This window comes from Antechinus flavipes, chromosome 5 (assembly GCF_016432865.1).
Source record: "Antechinus flavipes isolate AdamAnt ecotype Samford, QLD, Australia chromosome 5, AdamAnt_v2, whole genome shotgun sequence".
In the NCBI taxonomy this organism is placed as follows: domain Eukaryota; kingdom Metazoa; phylum Chordata; class Mammalia; order Dasyuromorphia; family Dasyuridae; genus Antechinus; species Antechinus flavipes.
In genome coordinates, this window is record NC_067402.1 from 226,199,561 (window position 1) to 226,223,030 (window position 23,470).

Genomic DNA, 23,470 nt, shown 5'->3' on the forward strand with positions numbered 1-23,470 from the left:
GGGATTAAATTTTTTGGGATCTCTAAGGAATTAGACTGCCAGGTGGTTCTATGGACAGACGACTAGGCTTATCTTCATGAGTTCAAATCTAGCCTCAAATATTTACTAGCTGTATGTAGTCACTTAAACTTATTTACTTCAATTTTCTCATTTATAAAATGATCTGGAGAAGGAACTGGCCAACCATTCCAGGACCTTTTCCAAGAAAATCTCAAATGAAGAGTCAGATATGACTGAAAAAACTGAACAGCCCAGGATTTCAGGTTTGGCCTGGGACTTCTAGAATTTTACTGCATGAAAACCCAAAATGGCCTTTAAAGAAATAGAATTTGTATTATGCTATGATCAGTTATGATGAACTTAACTCTTTTCAAAAATGAGGTGACTCAGGGCAATTCCAATAAACTTGAAATGGAAAGAGCCATTTGCACCCAGAGAGAGGACTGTGGGGACTGAATGTGGATCACAGCATAGTATTTTCACCTTTGTTGTTGTTTGCTTGCTTGTTTTTTTCTTTCTCATTTTCTTCCCTTTTTGATCTGTTTTTTCTTGTGCAACATGATAAATGTGGAACTATGTTTAGAAGAAATGCACATGTTTAACCTATATTAGATTACCTGCAGTCTAGCAGAGAGGGTGGGGGGAGGGAAGGAGTGAGGGAGGAACATTTGGAATATAAGGTTTTGCAAGGGTGAATGTTGAAAACTATCTCCACATCTATTATGAAAAATAAAAAGCTATTTAAAAAAAAAAACACAGGAATAGGACTTGTGACTAGAACTCAATTGGGTCCTTTGGGCTCCCAGACTGAGAACAACCCCTCCCCCAAGACTTACTAACACTTAAGTTCTGGATCAGATGTTTAGAGGAGTTCAAAGTCTCAGCATCTACCTTACTTCCTAACAAGTACACTGAGCCATCTAATGTACCCCTGGCTGAGGGAACAAGGGTAGAGTGAGGAATGGCCTCTAAAATGTCAGGAAATTGAATTAGTTGTATTTGTTTCCACAAAACAACATATGAAGAAAGGCTGAAGATAACATATATATATCTATATATCTTCATTGTGGTTATTTTAAGGACTTTACCTAGCTGTTTCCTTCCACTCAGCATCCTCTCCTTCCTTCAGACAGATCTCATCCAGTTCTGTGAACAGCTCATGTGGCACATGTTCTTCATCTTCCTCAGTGCCAAGAATGAACTGAACCCGCTGGGAAGGTGTGTCTAGGAAATCAGCAAAGAAGAAACATCTGGTCAGAGCCTCCATAAAGAGTGAAAACAGAATCTGCTTTCCTTAGTGCATCTCAACTGCATCCCTATTTGTAAAGATATATCAAAGACAAGGCTGAGAACAAAGATCAAAGAGGTTGCTTTTTTGCCTGAAAAAAAAAAGTACTGAGATAGCTTCATGAATATGGAATTTCATTTGCTGAGTCCATGTCTAGACAGAAGAAAATAGAAATTTGACAACCAACAGACTGATTGAGATTGATATGGATGGTCAATTTAATTTAATAGTCCTATCCTTTACTTTAGCCAAAATCAATTACAACTTATTATGGTAATAAGTTTTTTAATCTGAATTATCAAATTTTTAGGAGAACATCTGGGGGAAGTGTTTGTTGTTGTTTTTTAGTAATATGCCTAATTCTTAGAAGTAAGCTCTGAAAAACTACTCACAAGTGGACTATAAAATTCAGCCTACCTAGACAAAGGCATAACAAATCAAACACTCATTATTTTAATATTACCTATAAGGCTTCATTTTACAGGATGCCATTTACTGATTCCACATTGAATATATTTACCATGGGCAAGAGCTCCTTGCCCTTCTTCTCCCTGACTGACAACTTTCCCCCGCCCTCGTCTCCGGTGTTTCTGGCCATGAGTTCGATGATGCCGATGGCTCTGCCGTCCCAAAGGCATCCGGACTCCGACATACAAAGTTCTATGTCCTGGGGAAAAAAAAAGGAGAATGTCAATAAGATCCTTTATTTAAAATGGGTCAAAGTTTTCATGGATGCAGCATGTTTATCAGCTAAAAGAATCTTCTTTAAACCCTGGCATTTCTCTGGTTTTACCGAACTTCCAAAGTTTATGGAACTTAAGATGCAGGAAAATATACCTGAATTAATGATATATTGACTCAATCTATACATTGACTGGGTCAACTTGATACAAATATTAGGGCCACTCAGACCCCATAGTTCTCTCTCTGGATGGAGATGGCTCTCTCAATCACAAATCTATTGGATTTGCCTGAATCACCTCACTGTTGGTTCCACTGGTTATTTATATTCAGGAAAGAAATGGAAAGCAGAGGAGTCACTAACCAGTGAGGCTGAAATGGACAGTTGAGCCTAGGGGATCACCATACGAGTTTGAGATCTTCCACTGGCTTTAGTTAGTAGAGGAAAATCCTTCTATACATCTGGAATATGACAACTGGACAGAAAGTAAATTCAGCCCTTAGATTAGCTTGGCCAAAGTCATAGATCTGGAGGAATAATTTGGACAGTGAGAACTGAGTAGTTGAAATATAAAATGCCAATTTGGCAATCTCACAAACTCCTTCAAATTTAAATGTCTGAGTCTCAACTTTAAGGGAGAGGAGAATAATACTTAAAAGTTCCTGTAAACTATTGCAAGCCCCTGTCAATGGACCTGAATGGTTGGTGTTTTAATGTTTCTTTTATGTATTGGAAATAAATAGTTGTCCTAAATCTGAGCTAGAGTTTACACTAAGTACTTTTCAATTCTACCCTTTTGGAAGACTAGACAGGAATAAAAAACAAAAAACAAAAAAAAAACAACCCTAAGTTTTATGTATTTTACTTGAGGCTACAAAGAGCCAGAAGAGCCAAATTCCCTCAAACTTCCACTCCAAGATTGAATACTGTCATGTTTCCCTGAATCCAGAACAGAGGGGACCCATCCTGAAGGAAAAAGAGCTCCTCAGAACCATTGGCCCTGTTTGTAGTTCTTATTTCCTTTTTTCTTTTTTCTTTATTTTTTTCTTAATAATGTTTTATTTTTCCAATTCTATGTGAAGAAAGTTTTCAACATTCATTTTTGTAAGATTTAGACTTCTGATTTTTTTTCTCTTTCCCTTCCCTACCTCTCCCCTCCCCAAGACAGCAAACAATCTGATATAGGTTATATATGTACAATCATTTTAAACCTATTTCTATATTACTCATGTTGTAAAGGAAAAATAGGAACAAAAGAGGGAAATCACGACAAAGGAAAAGCAAAAAAAAAAAAAAAAGGTGAAATTAGTATACTTCAATCCACTTTCAGTCTCCATAGTTCTTTCTCTGGATGTGGATGGCATTTTTCATAATTAGTCTATTGGAACTGTCTTGGGTCATTACTGAATAGAGTTAAGTCTATCATAGTTGATTATCACATAACCTCACTCTTGCCGGTTCTCTTGGTTCTTCACTCAGCATCATTTCATGTAAATCTTTTCAGTCTTTTCTAAAATCAGCCTGCTCATTATTTCTTCTGACATTACATTACATTCATATACCATAACTTATTTAGCCATTTCCCATCATAAAAAGAGTAGCTACAAACATCATGGGTCCCTTTCCCTCTTTTATGATCGCTTTGGGATACAAACTCAGTAGAGAGATACTGCTGGATCAAAAGGTATGCATAATTTTATAGCCTTTTTAGCATAGCTCCAAATTGTTCTCCAGAATGGCTGAATCAGTTCACAACTCCACTAATATATTAGCATTCTAGTTTTCCCACTTCCTCGCCAATAAATATTGGACCTGACCTTTTTCTGTCATCTTAGCTAATCTGAGAGGTATGAGGTGGTACCTCAGAGTTACTTTAATTTGAATTTCTCTAATCAAAAGTTGATTCAGAGCATTTTCCATATGATTATAAATGGCTTTAATTTTTTTCAACTGAAAATTGTCTGTTTATACCCTTTGACCATTTATCAACTGGGGAATTCTATAAATTTAGTAGTCCTTATTTTTCTAACAGGGCTTTGATGACTATATACTTCACCTTAGATAGCCCTAACACAAGAGACTCCAGAGACTTAGGAAGACATTCTATGTTTTCCAACCACATAGACAAGAGCAGTCTTTTCCAGTGGCTGTAAAGCTAGAACAGGTTGTATCTTTAAAATTCCCAGACAGGAACCATCTCACCCTTTCTCTCAATGCCCAAAAAGTGAAGCATAGGGACCATGAACTAGGCTGGATAGGAGAAAGGGCTATACTTTTCCACTAGCCTTGCGTCTCTATAGCCCCAAGAAATGGACTTGGGATTTTGATCTGTCTCACTTGTCCTTTTCAATTCCAAACACAAGTGGTGGGGTCCCCCAGATCTAGGAATTTAAGCCACAAGCAACCTTGGAAGCAAGGTTCCACTCTGGATGTTGCTGCCAACCCAGAATAGAAGAATTCAGGATAATGGCTAGCCTATAAGCCTAGAGGAGCTATGGACTTGGGATTTGTCCATATTCTAGAGAGAGTGAGCTGTGAACCTGATTCCTCTTTCCTTTCTCAGAGACTTAGATTTAGGCTCCCATAAATTGAGGAAAATGTTTGTCTATTTGTGTAAAAGGAGTAAAAACTCCTTTGCAAATGCTTATCTGGCTATTAACTGATTATAATGAACTGAGATGAAGAGGATCCTCTAAAATTAGAGAAACATAATGATTGGGACTTGACCCAATCACTAAAATAATAGAAACTCCTAAACCCTTCAGAAGTACTGGAAAACTCTAGAGAGAGTGTAAAATAACAAACCTGGCTCTTGGCCAGAGGGGGCCAGAGCAGCCACTGTTACAACTTATAAGAACAGGAGAGCTTTAGAGCTGCAAGGGACCTTATGGGACATCTATACAATTCCATCATTGGACAGATAAAGAGACCAAGGTCTCCCTTGGTCATATGACTCACTCAAAGTTACAGGTAGTATCAGAGGAAGACTTTAAGGCTCAGAAACAATCATCTTTCTAGTGAAAGGCTCTGAGTGTGGGCCATAAACTAAAGTCTAGCCTAGATATAAGCTCAGAAAGGTTCATCATCATCAAAAGAAGAAGTTTTCAGCCACAGCCATTCTCAGGGCCCCATCTGCATAGTATATTATGTGCCAGGACAAGAAAGTGTTGATATCAATGACATTACAGATTCTGGAATTTTGAAAAGATCTGAGATGAAGGAATTGAAGAAGCATCATTGTAGGTCCTCTTTGTGGGCTACAATCTTACCTCCTCATATTTAACAGAGGCCTAACCCCACTGGAGAACATCTTGACCAATATTCTCTTCCTTTATTTTTTTGCCTCATTTTTCCTTCCCTCTCTAAAATCTCTATAAAGGCCTAAAGGATATGAGAGAGAGGAGTAGCAGAGGCAGCTTGGTCAGGTTTGGTGACGTTAAGGGGAAAAATGACTAAATTATCGAAATTCCTGCATGTAGAAATTTATATCTCTAACCTTCATCCAATATCAGAATGTTCTTGTACTGACATGTTTCAAAAACATTTGGAGGAGGAGATTTTTGGCCCTAATGCATTCATCTTGTAACTTGAAGGAAACAAAATTACTGAGCTAGGAAGGAGTATTTACTTTCAAGCACAAACAAATGGGTTTCTAGGCCACAAGTGTAAGTTATGAACTGAATAAAAAATTACTATGTTTGTTTCACAGATTGGACCCAGGACTGAATGATCCCAGCAGTAAAAACTAGGTTAGATGATAATGATCTACAGGACTATGCATCAGGATGGCAAACTACTGGCTTTTTTGGTCATCCCTGAAGTTAAGAATGGTTTTTATATTTTTCAATCCTTTTGAAACGTTATTTTTAAATATTAAAAACATTCTTAGTCTCAAGCGGCCAGCTGGAGAGGCTGTGGTAGCTTGCCAAGTCCTGCTCCACCATGATCAGCAGTATAAGTAATAATGACTGATATGCCACTTGCAAAGTACTCTACTACAATGAGCTCCTCTGAGCTGCTCAGCCAGCCAGGAGGACAGACACGACAGGTTTTGTTTCCAAGAGATGAAGCAATGTTAAGTGTCTTGCCTAAGGGCAAACAGTTAAATTTCAGTCATGACTTGAACTGAGCTTTTCCTGACTTACAATGTAGTTCTGTTTCCTGCACCATGCTGTCTTTCCCATCTGAGCCTAGAGTTCAATCTTAATGGATTTATAGACAGCATAGAATATTACTACTAAAAGAAATTTTAGACAATGACCCCTCCAAACCCTCCATTTTCCAGATGAAGAAACTGAGTCAAAACCTTAATTTGCCTAAGACTACAAAGATATGAATTAGGAGAACCAAGATTTAAAGTTGGATTCTCTGATTCCAAAGCCAAGGTACTTTCTCCTATGCCAATTACTTTTTCATATATGTCCTACAATAGAGAGCTGAATGTCTCTGGATCCAACCGTCCAAGGAGAGATAAGCAAGAATTGAAAGAATATCTTTAAAAAAAAAAAAAAAAAAAAGCAGGGCAAGATTTTTATCCCTATAGAAACACAGAAGTAAAAATTACATCCTTCTTTTTTCCCATATGCTAACATATCTTATAAATGCAACTTGAGTTAGAAATGAGGGATGCTCAAGTAAGATGTTATTACAAAGTTCATCAGTTAGGACATTTTGGAGCTAGAATGTCAGGGAAAGCTTTACGGAGGCATCTCTTATCAGAGCGTAACTAAGCAAAGTAAAAAAGGCCTCTGACACTGCCACCAAGCTTCATGCTAAAAAAATTTTTGGAGGTTGATCTGGTGTGTGTGTGTGTGTGTGTGTGTGTGTGTGTGTGTGTGTAAAGAGATTGTCAGTAGCACTGTGGAAGTATCTGGATAGCCAAGCATGATGAAACAAACTTTTAATAGCTGATACTGAGTTTATTGAGTTCAGGAGTTTTGAGCTACAGTTGATCTAAAGTTGATCAAGGGTCTGAATCAATATGGACAGGGTAGCATGAAGCTGCCTAAAGAGGAACAAACTGTCTCAGAATAAACACAAAGCATCTCTAAGCTTCCACACTGATCAGTAGTGGGACTGAATCAGTAAATGGCCTCTGTAAAAAAAAGTGATTGGCTTTTATAATAATAATAACTCACTTTTATATAGGGTTTTAAGATTTGCAAAATACAATGCACATGTTTTCATTTTATTGTTAATAGTTAAGTGGTAATCATTCATTTTGTTAATTTCACAAACTATTACTTATTTAAGTAAAATGAGAAAGAATGCTAGGCTAGGTCATCATGAAGGTTTTTTTTTTCTTTTTGGAAGCAATTGGGGTTGATTTACCCAGATCACATGCCTAGCGTCTGAGACTGCATCTGAATTCAAATCCTCCTGACACAAAAGCCAATGCTCTATTCACTGTGTACTCCCTAAAGGTTCTTTCCAAAGTTAATTTTGTTTCGATCTTATGATAACAAGTTCCAAAATTACATCTGGGTTTTAGGACACTATTCTTTTTTTATTAAAGCTTTTTAATTTCAAAACATGTGCATGGATAATTTTCAATATTCACTCTTGCAAAACTTTGTGTTCCAAATTTTTCCCTCCCTTCCACCACCCCCTACCCTAGATGGCAAATAATCCAATATATGTTAAACTTGTGCCATTCTTCTACATATTTTCACAAATATCATGCTGAACAAAAAAAATCAGATCAAAAAGGGAAAAAAATGAAGAAGAAAACAAAATGCAAGCAAATAACAACAAAAAGAGTGAAAATACTATGTTGTGATCCACACTCAGTTCCCACAGTCCTTTCTCTGGACGCAGATGGCTTTCTTTCTTCATCACAAGATTATTTGAACAGGCCTGAATCATCTCATTGTTGAAGAGAGTCATGTCCATCAGAATTTATCATCGTATAATCATGTTGCTGTATACAATGATTTCCTGGTTCTATTTACTTCACTCAGCATCAGTTAATATAAATCTCTCCAGGCCTCTCTGAAATTATCCTGCTGATTGTTTCTTATACAACAATAATATTCCATATCATTCATATACCATAACTTATTCAGCTATTCTCTAGCTGATGGGCTTCCACTCAGTTTCTTGTGGCAGTTTCTTGCCACTAAAAAAAGGGCTGTAGGGCACTACTCTTAAGGAACCAATGGGTAGAGGATTCTTGGGTAAAGAGTCAACAACTGGCTTCCTTATTCCTCCTTCTACAGAAGGGTTCCAGAGCTGCCCTCCTCTTGTCTTTTTCACTAATCCAGCCCTCTCTTTCCAGATCAGTCAATCCTAAATCTTTCCAGACACCATCTAAGGTAAGAAGGAAACAACATAGTGAAAATGTGCTGCATAGTGAAAATGTGCTGCACCTGGAGGCAGCAGACAGAGCTGTATCTTGACTTTGACACAATCTTACAGGCCATATTTCTCTAGCCAAGTCACTTAATGTCTCTGACCCTCAGTTCTCTTATCTTAAACTGTGATACATACCACCTACTCATAAGATTGCTGTGAAAAAAAGCATCTTATAAACCTTAAAATAATATTATATTGGGGAATAGAGGTTCCAAACCAGTGTCAGGAACTTCCAGTGTAGACAGTTTTTTCCCTGAAGCTAATCTGCATTTTAGAATCTTTGAAACATGTTAAATACTAGCTGTTATTATTACAAAGAGCTCTAAGGAGATCTACATCCTCCCTTGACAAAACCAAAGTCTGATGATGAAACAGACTGAAGACCAAGGCTGCAGGAACATAAATATAAAGGCTTTATGGGAGTGCTTTGTTTTTGTCCCTATGTTCCCTTTCACAGAGTGCATATGCTTGGATCTTCTGGCCTTCTCTTTTTGAGCTAGAAGGTTCCAGGCATTGCTCAAAATGATCAGTCCTTCTCTTTAGGGTTATATAGTGGGTAGTTAAGGATAAATCTGGAAACAAGTGAGGTGTAAATGGGAAAGAGGTCACTTGGGTCCCTTTGGCATAGTAAGGAAAAAATTGTCCAGGCATCAAACTATAAAAACAAGATCCTGGGGACCCAAACCATCTCAGATCATGAGGAAGAACTGAGATCCATTTCATTAAAGGGGCCCTAGACTCTTTTAATAAAGTGCTACTGGCTTGGAGCGCAGCCTCAGTGGTTTTTTCTTGTAGACTGGATAATTCTGGACCTTACATTCCTATAGATAAAGGATGTTATTTCATCCCTTGAGCTTACAATTTGAGTCAAGAGTCAGTAACAGCAATGTAATAATCCAATAACTTAGGCAGAATTTTTAAGATATAATTCTTAATTCAACTGAAACCTTATCAGGAGGAAACAAACTTGTTCTAATATTCATCTTACTAAAAGTCAAGCATCAGAGATGATACATCAGAAACAAAAAATGAGAATAAATGACAACAATCTCATGAATTAGAATTATATTCTCCCCATTTCCTATATATAATGTAAAGTATTACAGTTCACCTTCTTTATACAAAAAGGAATGGAGGGAAGCCCATAATTCCAATGGAGGACCCTAAGTATATATAAAGACCAAGTATTTAAAGTAATACAGAAAGGGAATTGAGAGAATGAACCAAATGATATGGAATGTGCACAAAGAATAAAATCTCATAAACTACCACCTGCTAGCCGAGGAATACATATAGCATGCCCAGAGAGTGCCATCATCACTTGCTTTTTAGCAAGAAGCAACAAAATTAAGAATTAATGATTCTGCCATCTCAAAAAGTTGTGTCCCTATGTGAATTCAAGGGACTAAACATCCTATATTAGGTAGACTGACCTAGGTCTTAATCTGTATAAAATTGTCTTCAATATATACTTATGACTCTCTCTCCAAATCTGAAAGGTCTCAGACTTTTTCGTGTGACATAGATAAGATCCATCATTACTGATTTTAATCCCCAGACTTTTGTTATCTGAACTGGAGCCAAGAGTTAAGTGTTTTAGGGAAAGAAGGCTAGAGCCAGAAAGAATTAACTGTTGAGATAGATAGGAGGGCTGACAGATGAGGCTGAAGATGGAACAGGACAGCAAAACTCCTCAATCTGTAAATGGGTTGTTTGGTAGACAAGCAAGAGATAAACTGGTTGGGAGCTTAGAAGAAATGATCAGGTAACATAAAGAAAGATGATAGAAACTGTGACCAATGTTCCCTTTCCCTTCTTTTTCCTTTTTCTTTCATGTTGAGTCAGAAACTTTTTCTATTAATTGTGAAAATACAATTATTCTATTAAAGAAATTTCAGTGTTAGCCAAAACAGTAGTGACCTTCACAAAGCAGATAGGTTAGGCAAATTCTCATGGGGCCATGCTATTTTCTAACAAGACTTCTGGGGCAGTGGAGCTCTTCCCAGAGTTGCAGCAGCAACAGGGGAGTTCCCTGATACTGAGTAGAAAAGTGCTGAACCCTACTAAGCTACCATGTCTCAACTTACTGGCTTAGCTAGTAAGTCCATATACTTCATGTGTGATCGCTGTAGGGTTCTGGGTTTGAGTTACCAGGGTCATATTGCATTACAAAGGAGCCAATCCCAATCACTGTCAACCAGGTGTCTTTTGACAAGCATCCAGTTAGAACATCCATTCCCTTCAAATGTCAGCATTTCCCTCTGAGAAATGAAAGCTGAACAATGATTCTTGGATGGCTTTCCTACCCACCATTTCCACCTCAACAGCTGTGTGGTAATATGGGCTTTTAGTGCCAGGAGCAAAGCTTTAATGGTTTGAAAGTATTGGTGGGATGGCAGCACAGACTGGACTGGTAGAATGTATGACATTTGTCCTTCTGGAGGGGAGCTCATGACCAGACCGGGCTCTAAATTAAGAACTCTAGAAATTTTTTACCACCATAAAAAACAATTTCTAGAGAATATAGATACTACTTTTCCACTTATCTTCCTCTAAAAGTGTAGGAAACAACCTCTCCAGCAGGTAACAAACCAAAAATACATTTTGCTTTTTTTGGTCCTTGGGCACAAGCTTGGTAGGAAGGACACATTGATAACAAGCAGGAGAGTCAGTTTCAGGCATAGGTAAGTCTTTAGAACATAGCAAGAGAGAGCTGTTCACTTGTGAGCCAAGTGCAGGTTACTGCTAGAGTTCTATTGTATAATCACAAAAGTCATGAATTTCGCTGGGGGTGGGAAGGGGGGGAGGGAATCCACATCCCTAAATCAGGGGGGATATTTTTGCCTGTGACAGAAGAAGCCCTGGATAGCCAATAGAGCAGAAACTATCCTGGATTTGGAGCCAGAGGATCTGGGTTCAAAGTCCACTGTTACTTATCACAGGTATGACTTTAGACAAGCCATATCACCTTGCTGGGTCTCAATTTCTTCAACTACAAAATGAAGAAATAGAGCTAGATGAGCTCTAATCAATCACTAGTACAGGCATTTGGAGGAGGAACTGGGAATGCAAAGGCAAAAAAAAAACAAAAAAAAAAACCTCCTACTCTCTATTGCACAAAACAATAGGAACATAAATATATACAGAACACAGAATACCTCTTCTAACTAAACCTTTATGTGTGTAAGACACCAAAACAATAGGTCATTCAAATACAAATATGACAGAGAAGGTAGAACAAATAAGGAAAATAAGCAGAGGAACCTAAGATATGGAGCACTGGGCCAGCCGTCAGAAAGAACTGAGTATTTTAAAAACAGCCTCGGCCACTTCCTAGCTGTGTGATCCTGGACAAGTCACTTCACTTAAACTGTATTATATCCTCAACTGTAAAATGGGGATAATAATAGCACCTGCCTCCCAGGGCTACTGTAAAGATCCTGTAAAGTGATTTATTAAGTGCTTAGCACAGCACCTGGCACTTTGTAGGTGCTAAATAAATGCTAGTTCCCTTCCCTTCTTCCTTTTGTTTGGTTTCCACATAGGGGATATGGAGGGAAATCTGATTGCGTACAACAGGTAGATCTTTGGGATAACATAAAGAAAAATGAATATTACAAGGATGGAAAGGAATAAATGAAAGACTTACTATATGAAAAGCACTGTGGATAGAAATAGAATAGCATGACAGATCCTGATGAAACAGTCCTAGAACCCCTATTCTATGGAGAGGTGACACATATAAAAGAGTTCAGCTGCAGGGAGAGAAAGGCCTAGTGACCCTGGCCCGCAGCAGCTGCTAAGAGAATAAATCCAGGTGGCCCAGATGGCTAATAATGTAGTTTGGCTAGAATGCAGGGAAGAGATAAGGCTAAGGGACAAACACATATTCAGCATCATATTAATGGATAAAAACCATCCTATTTCTGATGATGAGCCACTTGCCAGTGGCTTTGTTTTGTGAGGCTTCAGTAATTGTGTCTGCCACCAAGGCAGGGGCTGCGGGGACAGTAAAGGGAGTTGCCAGAACCACTGGAAATACTGTGGATTAAATGAATGTGTGCAGCCAAGAAGAGTTTTAAAAGCTACTTAGGAGGTTTCTCTAAATGGAATTTTTACGATTCTTTGTGGCTGGTTAGGAAGTGATAAACAGGTTTTTCCTTCACATTACTAAGTGTTCATGAAATAAGTACTTCAGTAACATCAATCTTTTTGATTTCTAGAGAAATTGGCAGGTTCAGATCTTACCTTCTAGCTCTTCTTTTTCATAATGAATATTGAGAATTGTACTAGTCCCTCCTTGGTCCACAACTGCTTCTTCATCTGGTCTCTAAAAAATTAATAAAGAGAATACATACCAATTATATAGTCCTTGTTATTTTTGTCTCTGCTCTCTCACCTTTGACACATTTCATTTTCTTTTTTAAGATTTTTTTGGCATAGAAATCTCTTCTCATTGTCCCCATCCTCTCACACACATAGGAATCAGGACTAACAGCATGTGTAACATTCTGTTCTAAAAGTCCACTTTTCTGTACTAACTTCAGTCATCTAGAACCAGTATTGGCCATAGTAATATACTTGAATTCTACTGTCTTTTACATAACCATGGTCACTAGATATATTTGTGTTCTGCCTTTTTCATTCTGTATTGGTTCATACAAATTTCCCCATGTTTCTCTGATAATTTTTCATATTCACCATTATTTATGGTTCCTAAATTTTCATTACATTCACTTAACACCATTCATTTATTCAAAATTCAAATGACAAAAAGTTTGTTCCTAATTTTTTGTTACTTCAAATAGCATTGTTACGAACATTTTGCTATGTATACGAGACCTTTCTTTCAGTCCATGACCTCTTTGAAGTATAAATCCAGTAGTATTATCCCTAGAGTTTTCCAGAACATTTGGATGCACCCCCAGCTCTATTAACACAATCAATTTATTGTGGTTATATTCTCCAAACCCCTCCTGCACAGATTATTTCTACCTTGTTCTGTCTTTTTCAATTTGATGAACACTCCCTTCTTTTGTGAATTTCTTTCCTCCTTGACTTCAATGACACTAAACACTATACTTATTCCCTTATCTTTTCCCCCTCATGCTCCATCTCCCTTCAATAATTCTTCTTTTGCTTCTGGTTCCCCAACTGCAGATGATCCCCAAGGAAGAACACTCTGCTCTTCTTTCTTCACAAATTGTCTCTATGAAATTCTTTCTTCACTCTCAAAACTCTGACTCCCCTCTTTATGCTGATGATTCCTAAATTGAAGCTGATCACATATCTCTAATAATTATACAGAAATCCCATCTCAAACTCCCATTTCTAAAACTAAGCTTTCCTTCTGTTACTCCATTATTTCCCCAGGTCTGTCAATGGCAACATTAGTCAACAAGCCTAAAATTGATTGTCTTTGATTCCTCCCATTACAGAGTAAATAAAAAAACAATAATCGTTTTTTATTGTTCCTTCATTATGTCTTTTAAAATAATTTCCTCCTTCACCATTCTTTTTGTCAAAAATTTAATCCTTATTTCACCCCGATACCTGGAATTTTTTCTTGATTCATTTCTGTGCCTCCAATTTCCCAATCCATTTTGCACAATACTCACAGATTCGGCTTCTTAAAACACCACTTTATTCATGCGTTTTTCTGATAGAAAAGATTTTACTGTGACCCCTCCCCATTGCCTGCAGATTAAATTCCAAATTTCTTAATGTGCTAGTTAAAGCCCTCCATGATCACTCTAACCCATGTGAGTCTTCATTCCTTAACTTCTACTACTCTCCTTTATAAACCCTTTCCCTCAGACTACAAATTCCTGCCTCTATGCTTTTCCTCATGTCATTCTCCCTTCTCCAATATTCACCCATTTCTTTCTGCCTATCCAATTCTTCCTCTTTCAAAGGCCAGTTAGAAACTGTCTTCTCCAAGAAGCCCTTTCCTGATCACTCTGAACCCCACTGATCTCTTCCTTTAGGGAATTTCTATAGCAATTGTCTTGCCTTTTATTGTGAGTACTTAAATGGATGCTTTATGTTCTTTACTAAATTTTAAAGTCATGTCATATTCATTTTTATATTCCCTAAAGTTCTTATCATAATGCCTTGGACTCAACAACAGGCACTGAAAGTGTTTACTGAATGAATAGCTTTATCTATTATCTGATGTTTAATTTTATACTGCTTTTTGGTCATTTCCATAACAGTTTCATTGCATTAATTACTATAAATGTATGCTTATATCTTCTCAACTAGATTTTAGGTTCCTCAAAGGACAAGGCTATATACCTTTTACAACTCTGTACCCACCTAGCATAATACAATGAAAGTTTAATGATGAGATTTACTAACTGTTGCTCTCTAAGGAAAAAATTAAGAATGAAAGCAATTATATGGTAAATTCAAGCAAAACAATGTTACTAATAGAAATTAGGCATGAGGTAGGGTGGTCTTAGATTGGCTATTTGTAGGCAGAATCCATTGGGAAAAAATGTTTATCTCTTCATTTTGTCAGAAAAGACAGTCATTATCAAAGGCATGTGAAAGGTCAACCATGAATGGTTGACATACATTATTAACCTGTGTAAATGAAAATTCCCTGTCTCCCATTTAGTTATTACTTTCCTATGATATTATCAAATTCCTCAATCTAAAAAGGGGAAAAAACTATAGAAAAGACCTTGTCTCTAATTTCTTCATTTTATTCTTTTATATCTCCTTCCATTCCATACAGTAGTGAATGGGAATTAAATTGGGAGAGACAGGCTTTACGAGTTTAAAATAACAATAAAGGAATAAATGTTCAAGAGATTAAATACATACAAAACACTGTAATAGAATGTCATTGATGAAGAATGGATAATGCCGATAGGAAAGAATAAAGGCCTTGAAATAGAAAGGAATATAATAAGGCCTGAACCTAGATGAATCACAGCTGAAAAGCCCAAAATCACAATCCAAAGCTTACTGCTAGTGGACAAATTAAAAGGCAGAAGTAGTAGTAATGGATCTTACATAATGGCCCAGATCCTGAATCATTTGATGAGTGGAAGCAACAAAATAGAGGGGGTCGGTGGCTTAAATGGAGACCAGATCTGCCTGAATCCTCGAACTTTCAAAATGCCCTGAGTCCAAGAAATCGCTTTTAGGAAAACTGACTAGTCTACCATCCACTGGCTTATCCTGTTCTCCAAATTCTTCCTTTATCCTCAGTTTATCCTTGTATTCTAGCTCCTTAATGAATTTACACCAATGATTTCATGCCACAGATCCTCAAGGCCTTGTTCTCCTTCACCTCCCTAATGATCCCTGACACCTATAAAGCAAGTAATATGATCTGCAGGCTGCTGCTACCAAAAGGCCACTGGGGCACAGGAAAAGATGTGGACTGTGTGACAGAAGATTTGGGCTCAAATTCCAAATCTATCACTTATTACATTTTGTAAATTTGGACAAATCACCCAGCCTCTACAAAGCTTATTTCTTTGCCTCTAATTTCCCAATCCATTTTACATATCCCTCATCTTTGTAATGAAGGATTGGCCTAGATCAGGGGTCTTAAACTGGGGTCCATATACCTTCCCCTATGGAGTCAGTGAATTCATATGGGGGTGGGGGAAGAGGAATCACATCTTTGTTTCAACATAATTGGTTTCCTTTGTTATTTCATGTATTTTATTTTATGCAATTAAAGGCATTATCCTGAGAATCCATAAGCTTCATCAGACTTCTAACGAGATCCATAGCACAAAAAGTGGTGAGGAACTGCTGGATTAGATCATCTGCAGTAACTCTACAAACTCAAAATCTATAATCCTCTGTTTAGATTCCCCTTATTGATGCTCCAAATGTCTTGTCCACTATAGACATCAGCTCTTAAATGACTAATTAGTTGCCATCCTGAGTTTATTGCTGCTTTCTATAAACCTAAACTTTGTGTTCCAATTTCTCCTCCTTCCCCCATTCTCCCCTAGATGGCAAGTAATCCAATATATGTTTAAACATGGTAAAAATACATGTTAAATCCAACATATGCATACATATTTATACAATTATCTTGCTGCACTAGAAAAATCAAATCAAACAGGAAAAAATGAGAAAGAAAATAAAATATAAGCAAACAACAACAGAAAGAGTGAAAATGCTATGTTGTGATCCACACTGAGTTTCCATAGTCCTCTCTCTGGGTATAGATGGCTCTCTTCATCACAAGATCATTGAAAGTGATCTGAATCATTTCACTGTTGAAAACAGCCAAATCCATCAGAATTGATCATGGTAGTTGTTGCCATGTACAATGATCTCCTGGTTCTGTTCATTTCACTCAGCATCAGTTCATCTAAATCTCTCCAGGCCTTTCTGAAATCACCCTGCTGGTCATTTCTTACAGAACAATAATATTCCATAACATTCATATACCACAATTTACCCAACCATTCTCCAATTGATGGGCATCCATTCAATTTCCAATTTCTAGCCACTACAAACAGGGCTGCTACACACACTTTTGCACATATGGGTCCCTTTCCCTCCTTTGGGATCTCTTTGGGATATAAGCCCAGTAGTAACACTGCTGGGTCAAAGGGTATGCACAGTTTGATAACTTTTTGGGCATAATTCCAGATTGCTCTCCAGAATAAACCTTAATCGTTTCAAGTATTAAGTAGGGACATTCTGATTTCCTATCAAACCACCATTTAGATTTGTCCTTGTTATTCAGAAGAAATTTCTTGTCAGTACATTGTGGTCTCCTTACCACTGAGTTAATAGTAAACTTGTTACTACTTTGTGAGAAAAACAAACAAATGCTATTCTCAAATATTAATTTCAGTTGCCTAGCAGCAGATTTAAGATAAACAATGGTTACCTTTCGGTTTCCACTAATGATTCAGACAGTCACTCTAAGACTAATCAACCACCTGGCCAAAGCAAAATAGAGAGCAGAGACAATTACTTTGAGAATTTGCTACTTGAACTGTTCCAATAGCTGCCTCGATTCTTTGTTCTGTAAGTCCAGCACATGTTGCTCCTAGCAACTGCTAACCAGCAATTCTGACCATTGGAAATGGAAGAAGAGTATTCCTGGTTTATACATAAGGGAGTGGGAAGAAGAAAATATGGAAATTATACAAATAAGTGAAAGAAATTGTCACTACTCTTTTTATCTTCTGCCAATCACAAATCCTCGGCCTGGTCACCAAGGGCCTTAACAGAATCACTGATGTCCTTCTATAGCCCTCCTGCCATTGAGAGCCCACTCCACAAACCCTTCACATTAGCACTGCTCCCCAGATGTCAAATAATCAGCTTTCTTTGGTTGAGAAGCTTCATCATGTTATCCATCCTAAGAAGAGCAGGTATAAATACAATTCCAGACAGAATATTTTATATTTTGCCTAATTCCACTAGTACCTTATCTATCTTCCCTTTTTCCAACCCATCCTCACTCCCTGCCAATCTACCTTTAGAATGCCCAGGATTGCATTCTCCAACCAGCAAGTCATCTCAGAACCAACCCCGAATTAATTCTTCAGCTGCTAAGCTTTTCAGCAGCTATTTGGAAGCTGTTAAGTAATTCCCAGGCCTTGTCCCCATTATTAAGCATGGATTCTGCTCCAGGTTCTGTGCCTGTATGTATTTTTTGGGTATGTATTCATTTTGAGAGCTCAACATCCTTACTGCTTCAACTATCACTTTATGCTTAAGACTCATAAAAATATATCTTTACCCTCACCTCTCTGCAGAGAGGTTTGGCAATTGAGCCAGGAAAAGCCATCTATCTATATGAGGGAGAGAAGAAAGAGCTTCCATGCTTTCTTTGTTAGAGTATAGCCAATATCAGATGGTTGTACATGTCCCTTAGCAAAGGGCCAGGGCATAGACCCATCCTTATACATGTTCTATATGGCTTTTATTATATTTGCATCTCCATTCACCTTTTATAAAGTATGCACCATTTAAATATATTATAACTTTAAAATAAATATTTCCAAAATTAAGTTCTTCATAAATATGCATCTGCACACAAACATGCAGATAACAGTTCTTTATTCTTATCAATGGTAACATTAATCTCCTAGGCTCCTAGACCAGAAACTTTGAAATCTGACCCTAGATTTAGATTTAACTTTCTTTCATTCTGTTATCTATTTTAGCCTGCCAGTCATCAAGTCTAATCAGTTATCCCTCTTTCAGTCTATCAAAATCTCCTTCCCCTCCGTTCCCTCACAGAGAATAATAATAATCCAAATCCTTATCATGTCATACACAATTTACTCAAATAGTTGACCTTCCCTGATTCTTGTTGTCATTGTTGTTTGGTCCTTCTATTTGTCTAACTCTTTGTGACCTCATTTGGCGTTTTCTTGGCAAAAATATTAGAGTGGTTTGCCATTTCCTTTTCCAGCTCATTTTACAGATGAGGAAACTAGGCAAACAGGGTTAAGTAATTAGTCATACATCTAATAAGTGTCTGAAGCCAGATTTGAATTTAGGAATTTGAATCTTCCTGACTCCAAATCCAGCACACTATTTACTACCTTACCCAGCTGCTCTAATTCCTACTTGTGTCTATCCAATTTGTCCTACATGCTCCTGGCACACTGATTTTCCTAAAACATTTTCCATGTGACTCAACTGACCAAGAACCTAATTATTCTCAATTACTTACATCAGATCCAAACTCTTCTACAATCTGGCTCTGCCCCAATAGACTCAACTTTATTTCCTGTTGTTCTCCAGTATGAACTCTTTGGGCCCCAGCTCACCTGGTGAACATACTTTTACACCAATTTCTAATGCTATGACTTTACTACTTTGTTGTTTTCCCTAAGCAGAAATACTTTCCTTCAATGCCCAATTCGATTCTCACTTCCTCCAGAAAAATCCTTAATCACTACTCCAATTCCCTCTTCTCCAAATTCCTAGAATCTTGTATTCTTGTAGTAGTAGTAATAGTAGTAGTAGTAGTAGCAGCAGCAGCAGCAGCAGCAGTAGTAGTAGTAGTAGTAGTAGTAGTAGTAGTAGTAGTAGTAGTAGTCTTATATCGTCAACACTTCATCCAAACTTCTACCAAAAGAATTTCATTATATTGGGTAAGGGCAGAAGTGGGAAATGGAATGATAAGGGAAGCATTTTTGAGGAAAAACACAAACAGGACAGAAGCTTCAGAAACAGGGAAACTGAGGAAAGGGAAAATAAGGAAAATAAGGCATTATTCATTGTGATTCCCTGCCTTTATTTCAGTGTGGGATGCTTTTATTTGACCTAGAATTCAAAAGTATGTTAGATAATGAGGAGAAATAGTTGAATTTGAAATTCAATATGGGACAAACAAAAGAACATCAATTATTAGGAAAATACTTGCCTATTTTATAAGAACTGCTGGAAATTTTGAAAAATAGTTTCCAGAAATTAGGTTTGGATCAACATTTTATATCATATATCACAATCTCAAAATATTCATGTGACCTGAATACTAACAGTTATGCCATTAAAAAAAAAAAAAGAAGAAGAAAATCAGATCAAGTGGCATATCTAGGGTGACAATTCTTAATCAAATAAGGCACAGATATGATGACAAATGATCAAATAGATAGTTTTAATGATATGAAATTGAAAAGCTTTTTCAAGAACAAAGATTAGAAAGGAATAAGTCGATAAGAGCAGAGGGAAGGAAATCTGTACTGGATATCTTTGGAAAAGGTCTGATACCTAAAAATATATAAGGAACTAATATACATATATGACCAAAAGATATGCCTCAGAGGATAAGTGATCAAAGGAAGTTTTAAAAGAATTGCAAACTATTAATAACTATATGGAAGATTATTCCAAATTAAAAAAAAAAAAACAGAACCGAAGGAAGTTCAGAACAGGATACATTCAAAGAGGACAGTGTTGGAACTACATAGTAAATTAAAACATACTTCTTTTTAAAAGCTGCATATAAGGTAGATTCATAATTTCACATGTAATTCTCTTCTTCTGTTCTTTATATATGGAAATTATTGATGTTTTTAAGTTTGTAAAAATAAAAAGGAAAAAAAATCAATTGAATGCTCTATAATTTCAATGACCAAAATTGACCCCAAAAAGAGATATAAAGATGTTCTTCCCTTCTTTTTTTCAGAACAGAGAGGCCTAAAATGTCTGCCTTGATTGAAATGGTTTATTTTGCTGAACTTTTTTTCCTTTTTAGAAATTCTTTGTTATTAGGGATGTTGGGGAGGGGAAATGTTGGGAAATGTAGGTAACATAAAAAGTAAATATACCAACACAAATTTTAAAATATAATATGAGGTTAAGTTTCTGTTCTCTTACACATCTTATTTTAAATTATGGTAAGAAAAAGATGGGGGGTCTTTTTAATAGATCAGAGATATAAAACTTCAATTTCTTCCTCAGTCTCCAGTTTCTCCACTAATAAATATAGATGGTATATGATTGACTACCTTATCATCAGATCAGACAAAGAAAGTGGAGAGCAAGGCTATTTTCTATTCTTCCATAAAATGACTTTATCTCAGGCAACTTCAACTCTTTCCCCATTCTTTTGTCAGTACTCCATGAAATGAGTCTAAATGTGTCACGGTAGGTTTTTCCAATTCCCGAATATGTTTCCTTTCCCAGATATGATCAAAGGACTCAGAGGTCTCCTGATGTCACCATCCTCATGAGGAAAAAGAACAATCTTGTACCAGACCGTATCATTTTGTCATTCATTCAAAACTTTCCAGCACTAGTCCCTTTCTCCAGAACTATTCCATCATCAAGATGGGTCCCTTGATTCCAGTATTTTTCCTTGGTGCCCCTAACACCACCTCCTCTTTACCTTTTCCTGCATCCACCATTACCTTTCATGTCTTTCTCTCTGCACAATTTCCCTCTTGGGGACTCCTGGGATTCCTAGAGCATCCCCATCCCCCCGACAAAGGTAGCCAAGTGTCTTGGCCCCTTCCCTCCCGGGCTCGCTAAGGCCAGGCTGTCAGAGGACCACATCCTCTGGTCTAAGTCAGCTGCCAATCTTCCCGTGTTTCCCCGGTTTAGGGGACCTCAGGACACAAGAAAGGGTTTGTCGGGCCAGCCTTCTGGGCTCAGCCAGGTGTCCCTGGTCTCGAGCAGGAGAACAGAGCCCCGGACAGCCGGCGCCACCCACCATCCCTCTATCCCCCGGGCGCTGGCTGCCGCAGTGCCCGGCTCTGGCCCAAGGTCACCCCGCTCCCGCAACCCGGGCCCGCCGTGCAGAGCGCCTTGCAGCGCCTCCGGGAGCGTCCCTTCCCCGTATCCCAATCCCGGCCCGGGAGAGCGCGGCCCAGCCCGGGGCTTCGAGGGAGGACAAGGGACTGGAGGGATGAGAGGGATGAGAGGGATGAGAGGGGCGGGAGGGGCGGGAGGGGCGGGAGGCGGGGCTGGTACCTGGTAGCTGAGGACGCCGTTCGGTTCGCTGCGCCCCGCCGGCATGGCGGACTCGAGCTGGGTTCTCCTCCGCGAGAAGTGAGGCCGTGGCCACCCCGGGGGAGTCCAGCTGCCCAGCCCTGTGCGTCTCCTCGGAGGCGACCCTGACCTGAGAGCCAACAGTCAACCATCAACCGCCGCCACCACCTCCATAGCCACGGGCCAGCAAGGCATCCTCCATAGCCAATCAGCGCCCGGCTTGCGGCGGCCAATCAGCACACAGAGTAAAGGAGGACGGCGACAGGCTGGTACCTTGGCCTGAGAAGGAGGGCGGAGGGGGCGGAGAAAGAAGACAGCGAGCGAGGGAACCTATTGGCTCAGAGGCCGCGTTACCGTGGTAACCACCTCTCTCCCTGCAGGGACCTGGGAGCTTGCTGCCCCCACCCAGTTCCTGTAGACCAGCTGAAAATCGCGTGCTTGTAACCTCATTGCACCTGACTTTTAGAAAGAGGGGAACGGTTTATTTTTTTTCTCCATTGTTTGTGACCCACAGGAGGTGATAATGCCCTTTCCCGTCTCCCCCGAGAACACTTTCCCCAGGAGTTTTGGAAGGAAGACGCTCCCCCTCTAAAGGCTGGAGAAGAGAAGAACAGTCACTCAGAGGAGGACAGGGACTGAGGCCCATTAACCAAGCTAATTGTCCATTACGGATCTAGTCCCTGGAGAGCCAGGGGAATATAGGAGCCATTGACCTGAACAGAGTTTGGAAAATCACGAGTAGTCATTTCATTTCTATCTAGATGTAAAAGTAGAAGGGACTTAGACAAGTTCAAATCTTTATCTAAGAATTCAATTTAACAAGCATTTATTTAGCCCTTATTATGTGTATAAGAAAGGGGCTGATGGAGACTGTTGTTTCATAAAACATACTGTTCCCTTCTGAGTCAGCAAACTCGACAGGGGTTCCTAACCTTTTTTGTGTCTTGAACTCCGTTGGCCGCCTAAACCTAATATTACTAGGACTTGTAACCTATATTCAGAATTTAAGCAAAGGCCAAATTTCAGTTGGAGATTAGTGAAAATAAAGATGCAATTTTTCCCCATCCAAGTTCACAGATTCTTTGAAATCTGTCCATGAACTCCAAATTAAGAATCCTTTATAAAGGAAACTTACATATTATCTAATATATATGAACCATTTGTAAGTGAACAATTCTTAAACATCATGCAAAGCTAATAATGTAAATAGCAAACATAAAGTCTTTAAGACTTGTAAAGTACTTTGCATATATTCTCTCATTTGATCCTTACATCAACCTTGTAAAATGGTTCTATTATTATCTCCATTTTTACAGATGAGGGCACTAACAGAAATCACCCAAACATAGACATCAAAGTGTATGAGTCCTATGAGGGAAGTTTGGGATTGCATTCCTGTAGGATAAAATATTTCTGTTTTTATCTTCACCAATATGATTAGGATAACATTATCCTTATATATCCTCAAATCCATTTCTTTATTCTTTATTTCTACCTAATTTCCTTTCCATCTAAACTCTGTCCCCACTTCTAATTCCTGATATGTAGTCTAGGGGTGGGGATGAGAGTAAGTATCAAGGAAGTTCGAACTAAGATACTTTTGAAAATAATTATCCTAAAGATGAATGGTGGAAGAGATGGGGGAAAACTGAGACACTAATACATTGTTGGTGGAGTTGTGAACTGATCTAATCATTTTAGAG

General features: G+C 38.3%; 1 protein-coding gene across 1 annotated transcript in view; it reads right to left on the minus strand.

The window, feature by feature from the left end:
* Window positions 1-21,978, minus strand: part of SLC4A8 (solute carrier family 4 member 8) — a 76,985-nt gene extending 55,007 nt beyond the window's left edge. The window contains exons 1-4 of the mRNA XM_051963582.1: window positions 21,750-21,978; window positions 12,573-12,654; window positions 1,809-1,955; window positions 1,089-1,224 (exon numbers count right to left, since the gene is read on the minus strand). Coding sequence (XP_051819542.1) covers window positions 1,089-1,224; window positions 1,809-1,955; window positions 12,573-12,654; window positions 21,750-21,794 — 410 coding nt within the window. The 5' untranslated portion in view covers window positions 21,795-21,978. The remainder of the gene's footprint in view (window positions 1-1,088; window positions 1,225-1,808; window positions 1,956-12,572; window positions 12,655-21,749) is intronic.
* Between the last annotated feature and the right edge of the window lie 1,492 nt (window positions 21,979-23,470).